Source organism: Medicago sativa, chromosome 7 (assembly GCF_051527215.1).
Source record: "Medicago sativa cultivar Bolivia chromosome 7, Bolivia_mono, whole genome shotgun sequence".
In the NCBI taxonomy this organism is placed as follows: Eukaryota; Viridiplantae; Streptophyta; class Magnoliopsida; order Fabales; family Fabaceae; genus Medicago; species Medicago sativa.
In genome coordinates this window covers 81,875,087-81,886,380 of record NC_140755.1, presented here as the reverse complement: position 1 = coordinate 81,886,380, position 11,294 = coordinate 81,875,087, and the positions used below count along the sequence as shown (strand labels likewise).

At 35.8% G+C, this 11,294-nt stretch overlaps 1 protein-coding gene across 1 annotated transcript; it reads left to right on the top strand.

Moving 5' to 3' along the window:
- Positions 1-406: 406 nt before the first annotated feature.
- Positions 407-10,547, top strand: LOC146909204 (alpha-mannosidase At3g26720-like). The gene is made up of 29 exons (XM_085724183.1): positions 407-729; positions 818-901; positions 1,024-1,112; positions 1,397-1,571; positions 1,716-1,835; positions 1,944-2,027; positions 2,122-2,193; positions 2,499-2,612; positions 2,750-2,850; positions 3,224-3,317; positions 3,430-3,597; positions 3,674-3,763; positions 4,106-4,171; positions 4,297-4,353; positions 4,943-5,162; positions 5,459-5,598; positions 5,768-5,836; positions 6,352-6,411; positions 6,509-6,580; positions 6,764-6,811; positions 6,923-7,042; positions 7,167-7,232; positions 7,563-7,675; positions 7,822-7,906; positions 8,203-8,313; positions 8,390-8,485; positions 9,210-9,257; positions 9,787-9,855; positions 9,936-10,547. Exons 1-29 carry the CDS (start codon positions 529-531, stop codon positions 10,173-10,175), a joined length of 3,072 nt encoding a protein of 1,023 aa, XP_085580309.1. The 5' UTR covers positions 407-528; the 3' UTR covers positions 10,176-10,547.
- The last annotated feature ends 747 nt before the right edge of the window (positions 10,548-11,294 follow it).

The following is an 11,294-nucleotide window of genomic DNA, read 5'->3' as shown; positions in this document are numbered from 1 at the left end:
TCTAACTAAACTTATCAATTAAAAATACATGAAGATGTCCCCGTGAGCATAGCTCAGTTGGCAGGGACATGCATTATTATATGCAGGGGCTGGGGTTCAAACCCAGACACCCCACTTATTCACCTTAAAAAAAAAAAGGTGAAATCTAGCCACTAGGCTGCTTGACAAAAAAAAAACAAATACATGAAGATAAAATCAACTAATGATAGAAAATTTAGTACCTTAAAAAAAAAAAGGTGAAATCTAACCACTAGACTGTTTGACAAAAAAAAACAAATACATGAAGATAAAATCAACTAATGATAGAAAATTTAGTTGAACTAATAAAAACTACATTATCCATCAAATTCAATGACAATTTTTCCACATCATAATTAAAAGGACAAAGAACCATTTTTTAATTTTTGTCTACTCTCTTTCACTTATTTCTTCTTCGCTTACACTCCAAGCTCCAAAATTAAGGTTCCTAATTCAGTAAGTAATATTAAAACCAAAACTCAGAACAGAACCAACTCACTCACCACAGTGATGATGATCAATACGGTGGTGCTATTCACCGTTTTAGTGGCTGTGCTTTGTGTAGTGAATTCAGAGTACATAGAATACAACATCACACAGAGGATTATCCCAGATAAAATAAACGTGCACTTGGTTCCTCACTCTCATGATGATGTTGGTTGGCTTAAGACCGTTGATCAGTACTACGTTGGATCCAACAACTCCATTAGAGTTTGTTTCTCCGTCTTCCTGTTTTTTACTATTTTTTTGCTGCAAATTGTTAAGGTGGCTTAATTATGCTGTTTTTGTTGTTGGGCAGGGTGCATGTGTGCAGAACGTGCTTGATTCTGTGATATCATCACTCTTGGAGGATCCAAATCGCAAGTTTATCTATGTTGAAATGGTAATCATAATATTAATCAAATACTACTAAAGTTTTGATCTTTATGTAAAATTAATGAAAGGATTTTGAATGGCAAGAACTAAAAGTGTTTGAGTTTAATTGGGTTGCTGTTTTTATTATAGGCATTTTTCCAGAGATGGTGGAGGCAGCAAAGTAAAGCTAAGAAACTTAAAGTCAAAGATCTTGTCAACTCGGGTCAGCTCGAATTCATGTAATCTACTTACTAGCTTCTACATCAATGCTTTTCAAATTCATGTATACATCAGATTAGTAAGTCAAAACCTTTAAATGAAGATCGGACGGTTCATATTTTAAGTTGGATAAATCAGATTTTTGAATATGAGCTGTTTGATTGTCATTTAGTAGCTGTGTTTTATTTTGGTTGCAGGGAATCCAATGGATTTCCCTGATTAATTATTTTACATAGATTAGATGCAAGTTGGTGACTTTTGAATTTGATTATTATGTTATTGTTGTTTTTGGTTTTTTTTGAAGAAATGGTGGTATGTGCATGCATGACGAGGCCACCCCGCATTACATTGACCTGATTGATCAGACTACTCTTGGGCATCAATTTATCAAAGATGAGTTTGGTAAGATTCCAAGAGTTGGCTGGCAGATTGATCCGTTTGGCCATTCTGCAGTTCAGGCTTACTTACTTGGAGCTGAGGTATGATATTGTTCGTCTTTCTTACTAATTGTTGATGTAGCATATGCTTGAATGCATTAGATCGGATCACTTGCACAATCATGTTAAAGTTGCGGCGTGTCATTATGAATTTCTAAGTCCTATGTGATTGTGTCTGTGCTGCAGCTAGGATTCGATTCACTCTTTTTTGCTAGAATTGATTACCAAGATAGAGCCAAACGATTAAAGGAGAAAACTCTAGAGGTTGTTTGGCAAGGTTCCAGGTCCCTTGGTTCTTCTTCACAAGTAAGTTGCTGAATGATATTGTGTCTTCTAAAAGAGAAGACTTTTTTTTTTCTTATTATTTTCAGTTCTTTCTTGCATGAATCATTCCTGTGTTTAACTTCATTTCAGATATTTACTGGGATATTTCCCAGGCATTATGATCCTCCTGATGGATTCACGTTCGAGATAAATGATGTTTCCCAACCTATTCAGGTAGAGTTCTTTTATTTGTTAAAAAGTTATTGGAAGAATACATTTAGTACTTTATTTTCGCCTCTTCTAAACTTCACGTAAAATTATATTGAAGGATGACATTCTACTGTTTGACTATAATGTTGAAGAAAGAGTCAATGACTTTGTATCTGCTGCCTTGGCTCAGGTGAGGCCTGGTTGACTATTGAACCTCTTTCTTTTGTTTGATCCTCGCTTTTTTATATTGACAGGTCTACTGCACATCAGAAGAACAAGAATGTAATTCTGATATTCTAATTAGTAAACTAGGAATGCAGTGGCTTTTAATTGGGACTCTTTTTAATTATAGAAAAAGACAAAATATATGTTTGGGAAATTTTACGAGACTAAATATTGTTTTTATTCCAGATACTTATTTCAGTTTTATGTAGTTTGAGATGGAATAATGATATTTTGTAGATGTTGTGGACTAAATTGTCTATTTGTTTCTAGGCTAATGTGACCAGGACGAATCACATAATGTGGGCAATGGGGACAGACTTCCGCTATCAATATGCTAATTCATGGTTTAGGCAGATGGATAAGTTTATTCACTATGTCAATCAGGTGCGCTGGTTTGCAGTTTGTTGTGTAAAATGTTTTTCTGGAGAACTTGTTTAGCATCTTTAACGGCACTTTCTGGTTTATCACCTTTTGAGTTGAAATTCATACTTGCTTTTCGTGCAATACTGGTATTCTCTCAGGATGGTCGAGTCAATGCATTGTATTCAACACCATCTATCTACACTGATGCAAAATATGCAGCTAATGAGCAGTGGCCTCTTAAAACTGATGATTTCTTCCCGTGAGTTTTTCTTGGATACTTTAGTTTTAGATTTATGTTTGAAGAGGTAAGGAGGAAGAAGGGAATGAAAAGGGAAAATTATTATTATAAATAATTAGTGGGATATAATGGCTGTTTCTCCTACTTTAACTCCCAGGCTAGAGGAGGAGATTTTCCTTCTCATAAACATCTAAAGAAGGATGTTAGAGATAATAAATCTATTTACGAGCCTTCACCTACCGGCTTAATCTTTCAAGGGAGTTAATTATTTTTACAAAGAAGAAATGAATCCTCACATCTCTCACTTCCCGTTCCCGTCCCTTCCCCTTCACTTCAAAGCCGCCACATATAATTTAGAGAGCTCGAATTTGAATTTTAAGACACAATTTGTCAGGTATGCTGATCATCCAAATGCATATTGGACTGGTTATTTTACAAGTAGGCCAGCTTTAAAGGGTTACGTGAGAACAATGAGTGGTTACTATCAGGTATAATGTTTGACTCATTTACTTACTAGGTAACTTGTTAAATGTTTCTGAGCTCTCATATATCATTCTTACTTGGCTGGGCATTATTTATTCCTTTCTTCTTGATATTTAGGCAGCAAGGCAATTGGAATTTTTTCAAGGGAGGAATGAATCAGGACCAAACACTGACGCGTTAGCTGATGCTTTAGCGCTTGCTCAGCACCATGATGCTGTTAGTGGCACAGAAAGACAGCATGTAGCTGCTGATTATGCAAAGCGGATTTCAATAGGCTATGACGAGGTGCATAATAATTTAATTTTTAATTTATGATTTCATAATTGTAAACTGAAGTGGTTTGCAATTTCTTAATTTGCAGGCAGAAGGCTTGGTTGCATCTGCACTTGCTTTATTGGTAAACCAAAGATCAAGTTCGCATGTGATAAACCCTGTAACAGGCTTCCAGCAGGTGCACTCTAGACCTAGTCATAGAATTCATTTCTCTTATTTTTTTATTTTTTTTTTGATGCAAGAATCCATTTATGACTTGTTTTTACTGCATTAACCTCACCCAATTCGAGAGGAATTATCGGAACCTACTGAGAATAATTTTGCAGACTGCTATTTTCTGTTTCTTTTTGACGGATTCATTTTATGACAGGCTATTGAGATATATTGTTAATCTTTCACTTCATTTTATTTACGAACTAAGGCTTGCTTAGCTACAAGATATCAGAGTCCTTAATCTTAAGAGTTGGAGAAAACTGTGATATGACCCTAAATCTGTTATGTGAATATGTTTGCATTGCAGTGCCCTCTCCTTAATATAAGCTACTGTCCTCCGTCAGAAGCTACCTTGGCTAATGGAAAAAGCATGGTAGGAATAATATTTTATTATATTATAGTTACATCATTTAACCCTTGAAAAGTTGCTTCACTCTAAAGTATGATTAAATATGAATCTTATTAAAACGTTTCTCCCAATTTTGGTGCTTTTTGTAGGTAATTGTTGTTTATAATCCTCTTGCTTGGACGAGGGAGGAAGTAATTCGAATTCCTGTAGGTATTTTTATTTGTATTTTATTTTTTTAAATAGATAAATTCCAACACTCCTCCTTAAGCAACAGTTTACTACGATGGTATCAAAGTCTATTCAATTTAAGTGGGCCACAGACTATCGGGCCAATCAAGTCACACTTACGATGTCCAGAGTTGAGTGTTTGAGGTGTGTATCAAGAGCCGCAGATTGGGTGAGATATGATCTGAAAATGTGTTTATAAGTGGGAAGCATCCCTCGACGTATAAGCCAGTATTGACGGGTCGAGTTAGGCATAAATCAAATTCTAATAATAGCTAAGTGATGCAGAAACTAATCCTAGGAGATAATCTAACAAAATATCAATGATGTTTTAAGATATCTCATATATTCCAACGGGATCCAGAGTAATTTATATGCTTTGTTCTTCCTTCTTATCTCATAAATGTATGCACCCTTCCTCCAATGAGCACGCTAGTGGAGACAGAACACAGACACACACACACACACACACGATATAGTATTCCCGCAAATTTATTTGATTAAGTTTTGAAGTCTTTAGACATTGATTTATGCTTTTACATGACTGACTTCAGAACATACTTGCCACAGGTTTCCACTGCAGAGGTTTTTGTCCAGGACTCTTCTGGGAAGGAAATTGAGTCTCAGCTTCTGCCTATATCTAATATTACTTTGAGCATAAGAAAAAAATATGTCAAAGCATATGTAGGAACAGCCCCTGCTGGGGACCTCAAGTATTGGCTTGCATTTCCGGTATCTGTACCTCCCATTGGTTTCAGCACCTATGTAGTATCAAGTCGTAAGCATACGGGTTAGTGATGTTACTTTCGCTTGTCGTTTGGAATGAATTTATATTATTTCTGGTTAATTTACTGTGAAAGGGGTAGACTAACAAAGACTAATACTCTTTGTTAGTTTCCTATATTAGAGCTGAATAAAGCTATAAATCTGTAGTGATAAAGGAAAATAAAGTAATAAATCTGTACAAGATGTGAATAAGGGACTGATAAATCAACAATAACTGGGCTTGTTCTCTCTGTACGTGTAATGTTTGACTGGAAGACTGAACTTATTAACTCAAACTTTATGACTCTCCAAATTATAAAGGTCATATTTCAATTATCTCAACGGAGTTCAGATCAGAAGGAAGTACTAATAATAGCATAGAAGTTGGACAAGGGAATTTAAAGCTACTTTATTCCGCAGATGAAGGAAAATTGACTCAGTATGTTAACAATAGAAATCTAGTAAGTTTTCAATTTTCATTATCAATATAATATTAGTTTTTCTAAAAATATGTTCCATGATCAAAGTTTATCTGAATATGTGATGGTAACAATTTCAAATTTCAATTTGCATTGAGGCATAAAGCTAGTAATGCTGATGTTTATTATTTTGTTTTGGTTATGGATGAAGGTTACAGCATCAGTTGAACAATCATACAGTTTTTATTCTGGACACGTTGGGGATAATAAAGATTCCCAGGTATGCACACCGAAAATTTTATGTTGATGTATCTTTTGCCATAATCCAATTATGCTATTTGTAGGAAGATTTTTTTATTTTTTTATGATATTTTTGTCTTTAGCCATGTGCATTGTACACTATGCTATATGTTTGACAGTCTCAATTAGATGATGTAGCTTTCTTGTTATGTAATCTTTTTGGTATTTTCTTTTATAAATGTGAAGAGCAACAATAAATTGAATTGGAAGAAATATAGAAGGAATCAAAAGAATAGTAGTCTATTGCTGAAAATGAAAAAAAACGAGAATATAATTCCCTCAAGGTTTTCCCCTTCACAAAGGATCTCTCCTTTTACTAAAAAATATCAAATATAGAGAATGCCTCTATTATTTTTTCTCCAATTTATACAAAATATTCTCTAACTACTTAACTCCATATATTCTAACATTAAGAGTGTGGTATATTTACATGTGGGGCAAGCCCATATAATTTAAATATATTTTTTTGATTGGACACTGTTTTTTTGTATTAAGGCTTCCGGGGCATACGTCTTCCGTCCAAATGGCTCGTTTCCCATTAAATCTGATCAGCAGGTTCAAACTTTTCCTTTCAATAATTCAACAACTAATGATAATTTTAGTTGATGACTAATTATATGTTTGTTTGTTTTGTACATTTATTTATGTTCAGGCATCTTTTACTGTCCTGCGCGGTCCGATATTGGATGAAGTACATCAACGGCTCAATTCGTGGGTATCTCAGGTAAATTATGGTTCACTTAACCGTGAAATAGTTTTTTTCCTTATGGGTATTAACATCACTCCCCTTTTCTGTGGCATCCCCCGGCCCCTCAAATTTTAGTAAATTTGAAGTTTGTTTTCTTGTGATAATCTTTTCCTACGGAGCTCAAGAATGGAAACCTTGTTTTGCTTTCTTCTTGTACAGATTGTGAGGATATATAAGGAAAAGGAGCATGCTGAAGTTGAGTTCACAGTAGGTTATCTTCCTTGCTATCTGATTGGCAAAACATTTGATAGTTTCACTTTTTATATATGGCTCAGAAAGTTGAGGGTTTGCATCTTAAATCCGTTTATACATATATAGATTGGGCCTATACCTGTGGATGATGGCCTTGGCAAAGAAGTTATTACTCAATTTTCAACTACAATGACAACCAACAAGACATTCTACACAGATTCTAATGGACGCGACTTCATTAAAAGGGTGTGTTAAATTTTTTGGTGTCCTATTTTGCCTTATTGTTGAGAGATGTCTTAACCTCTAGCTTTGTTCCCTTATTTTCTTGATGAATTTTCTATATCTATTGAAAAATAAAGCTGTTGTGCAGATTCGAGATTTCAGGACTGATTGGGATCTAGAAGTGAACCAACCCGTAGCTGGAAACTATTACCCAGTATGTTCGATTTAAATAATGACTTACAATCCACACTGCTATTTCCTGTTTGTTAATCTTGATGCATTCTTATTTACATATCTAAGGATTTTGTAAATTATATATTTCGAGTTTATGGTTTTGCTGAGCAAATGAATTTAATTCTCATGGAAAATTTTATTCTTTTCATATTTTTCTGAGTTCCAATCACTGAGCTCACAATGTTTCACTTGTCACATAAATTAAGCTTTTGATACATTTCAAATAAATATACCATTTCTGTGATTTGGTCCATTTTCCCTATTCTTCAAACGGGCGTTTAAAAAAGCGTGCTTCCTATCATTCTTTCAGGTTAATTTAGGAGTATATTTGCAAGATAGCGATATAGAACTCTCGGTCTTGGTGGACCGCTCAGTTGGGGGTTCCAGTTTGGTAGATGGTCAAATAGAGCTGATGCTCCACAGGTTGGCTCAACTATTGGCTATATTTCTCATTTATCTCTTTTGACATTAATCTCTAGTTACTTTTACACTTCACCACATAGGAAGGTGAATAATGAATAATGATTAATATTTCCCGGTACTAATAATTTGGTTTTATATTGTTCTAGGAGGATGCTTCATGATGATGTAAGAGGTGTTGGAGAGATACTTAATGAAACCGTTTGCATTGCTGATAAATGTGAAGGCTTAACTGTTACGTATATCTTACAATAAATAAATTTACCACTTCTTGTATAATGATTTCTGGTTATTTCCTCCTAATTTGAGGATGTTTTGAAGATGCTCGATGAAGGTTTCCTTTTACTAACTTTATCTTATCGGAGATATGGATGATGCTCTTATGTGCAATTATACATTTTTGTTTTATTGATCAAACAACATTTTCATGCACATTGATCCTGATGTGGTTGCAACATACATTAAGTATATTATAGAGAATCGCGCACCAACATGCCTCTTACTAGTACTTGTTTACCTGGTATTTCCAGATACAAGGAAAACTGTTCCTTAGAATTGACCGTATAGGTGAGGGTGCTAAATGGCGTCGTACACTTGGCCAGGAATTATATTCACCGTTGCTGTTGGCTTTCACGGAGCAGGTAAAAAGAACTGGGATAAATTAAAAAATATGGGAGTTAAGCGCTTCATCATAACTTTTTACCACTTGTTTTGCAGGATGAGGGTAATTGGTTGCATTCAAAACAACCAACATTTTCTGGCATAGACTCTTCCTACAGTTTACCAAACAACACCGCTCTTCTAACTCTGCAGGTATGCTAGGGAGTGACTTCAGGAGATTTTTTTATTACCCATGTACAATATAGAAAATAATGCAACTAGGAAAAGAAGTTCAGAGAGAAGGACCAGAGACAGCCGCAAAGGCTCCACACAAAACTTCCATACCCTCATTTCAACTGTAATGACATTTTTGTAATTCTGTTACTGCTCCTAACCTCTGTTGTCAATAGCGGCCGCGCCCGCCGCTATAGCGGAGCGGAAAAATCAAGACCACCGCACCAGGCCGTGTCAGCGCGTGTCAGGCCGCATCGGCGCTTGTCAGAAGTGGAAAGCGGCCAAAATGGACCTATAAATAGTAAAACAATAACTTGTACTGGTTGTATATAATTGGTATTAGCCATTTTCTATTTTGCTATCCCTTTTATTTCATATTATGAATACTTCATGAAATTTTGAGTAATGTTTAAGGTATTTTAGTATTTCTTTTTGAATAGTATGGTATCAAGTATTAAATTTATTAGTGGCCGCACCACCGAAATAGCGCCCGCTACGAGCCCCGCTCCCACACCACGCCAACTATTGGGTTGGCCGCGCCGCATTTCCGCATTGACAACAGTGCTCCTAACAGAATCACTCAACATTCTGTCACTATCTCCATGCTGCAATATAACAGAACATCATGCTTTTAGACGCCTCTAACATTTTACCTCATCTTTTATCTGATTAGTATTTGTTGTTTTTATGAATTTTTTCGCAGGAATTTGGAAACGGAAAAGTACTATTAAGACTGGCTCACCTTTATGAGGTTGTAATTATTTTGTTGATTTAGTGATAATAATCTTTGGTTCTTTCTTGGAGTAAAATTTCCCTTAGGCCTTGTTTGCGAGTTGGATTTTGGAGGGGAGGGCAGGACTTACTTTCCTTTTTCAAATTAAGGAAATTAAAATGTTTTTATAAATGAATCAAGTGTGACTGAAGTAATATATGATCATTTATCATTTGTTTTTCAATTTTTTCTTTTAAATATCAAATCAAATTTATATAAAAATATAGACTTATCCCTCCAAAACCCAACTCACAAACCAAGCCTTAGAAAATAATCCGCAAAGGAAAATATAGACTTATCCCTCCAAAACCCAACTCACAAACCAAGCCTTAGAAAATAATCCGCAAAGGCTTGCATTGCACATGCCGTTGAGGTTGAGTAGGATTTCTGTCTTGCATTCTTAACTATGATTGGGATGGTTTTTTTTGTGACCTGTTTTACTTGCAAAGAAATTTGATACATCAAATATCTTATCATTGATATATGTCGTGTATTACTACATGTAAAGGTTGGAGAGGACAAAGATTATTCAGTAACCGCAAATGTAGAATTGAAAAAGCTTTTGCCTAACAAGAAGGTAAGAGTGGTAACTAACCATATTCCAAACTATTTTTTGCTGCATGTATAGATTCCTACTAACAACTCTAACTTTTTCAGATAAGTAAAGTGACAGAGATGAGTTTGTCTTCTAATCAAGAAAGAGCTGAAATGGAAAAGAAGAGATTAGTTTGGAAGGTAGAAGGAGGCTCCAGTGAAGAGTCTAAGGTGGTGAGGGGAGGACCAGTTGATCCTACAAAGCTGGTTGTTGAACTTGTTCCAATGGAGATTCGGACATTCTTGGTTGACTTTAATCCCCTTCAAACAGTTCCTGCAGCAGAAAAACATGTAGCAATCTAGCAAAGCAACCAACAGAGAAGAATGTATGTTTTGTTGCTGTGATGCTGAAAATGACATGTATTTTCCAAATTTGCTTGTAAATAAATAAGAAGCTTTTTAACTTGAGTGATGGTGAATATAACTACAAGAGTTCTGCACAATGAGACTTTCTAGAGGTTTTAATCTTGAAAGTGGGGGTGTCCGTGAGTACAGGCACCCTGGTCAATCCAATGATCTCATCGAATCGTTGAATTTTTATTAGTCAGTAACGAGTTTGACCAAAACCAAACCAACCCAATCCATGTTTGTATCTTCTCATTTTGTGTTTATCTGTTTTTTTTCCTTCCAATGCACCTATGCAATGATGCATGGGAGAGCTGTATAGGAGAACAATAATATTTGTCATTTGTTATGTCATTGTATATAGGGATGGAAATGGGCTAGGCCGAGCCGGGCTTTGTAAGGCCTAAGCCTGGCCTGCTTCAAAAATTATAGGCCTGAGCCTGGCCTATTACCCGTCATAGGCTCATTTTTAAGGCCTGGCCTGACCTTTTTAAAAGCCTGATGAAGCCTGAAAGCCTATTTAAAAGCCTATTTTACACTAAAGTCTAGCAACATCTATAAGCTTACTACTAAATAGGCCAAAACATATGAAGGCCTAAAACACACGAATATGTCTGCTACATGTCTAATCACACAACTATATGTGGCACTAACTATATGTGGCACAACTATATGTGGCAATGCGGAGGAAACAACACCACACCTTTTCCTTCATTGTGAAGTCGCTTGGTTGTTTTGGCGTTTGCTGTTCGATTGGTTGGGAGTTAACTTTATTACTCCGCGAAATTTGTTTATGCGTTTCGCGTGTTGGAGTGATGAGGTTAATTCAAGGCGCTCTAAGAATGCCTTTTGGTTAATTTGGCATTCCGCTATTTGGACAATATGGAGGGAACGAAATGCGCGAATTTTTAAAAACCAATTCAAGACGGTTAGTGAGTGGGTAGAGGAGGTTAAGGCATTGTCTTGGTGTTGGGCTGAATAGGCTTCGGATCGCATATTGCCTCTATTACGAGTGGTGTTGGAACCCACGGGAGTGTTTGGCTAGGAGGTGTTGATTTGTGTCTTTCGGATAGGGGC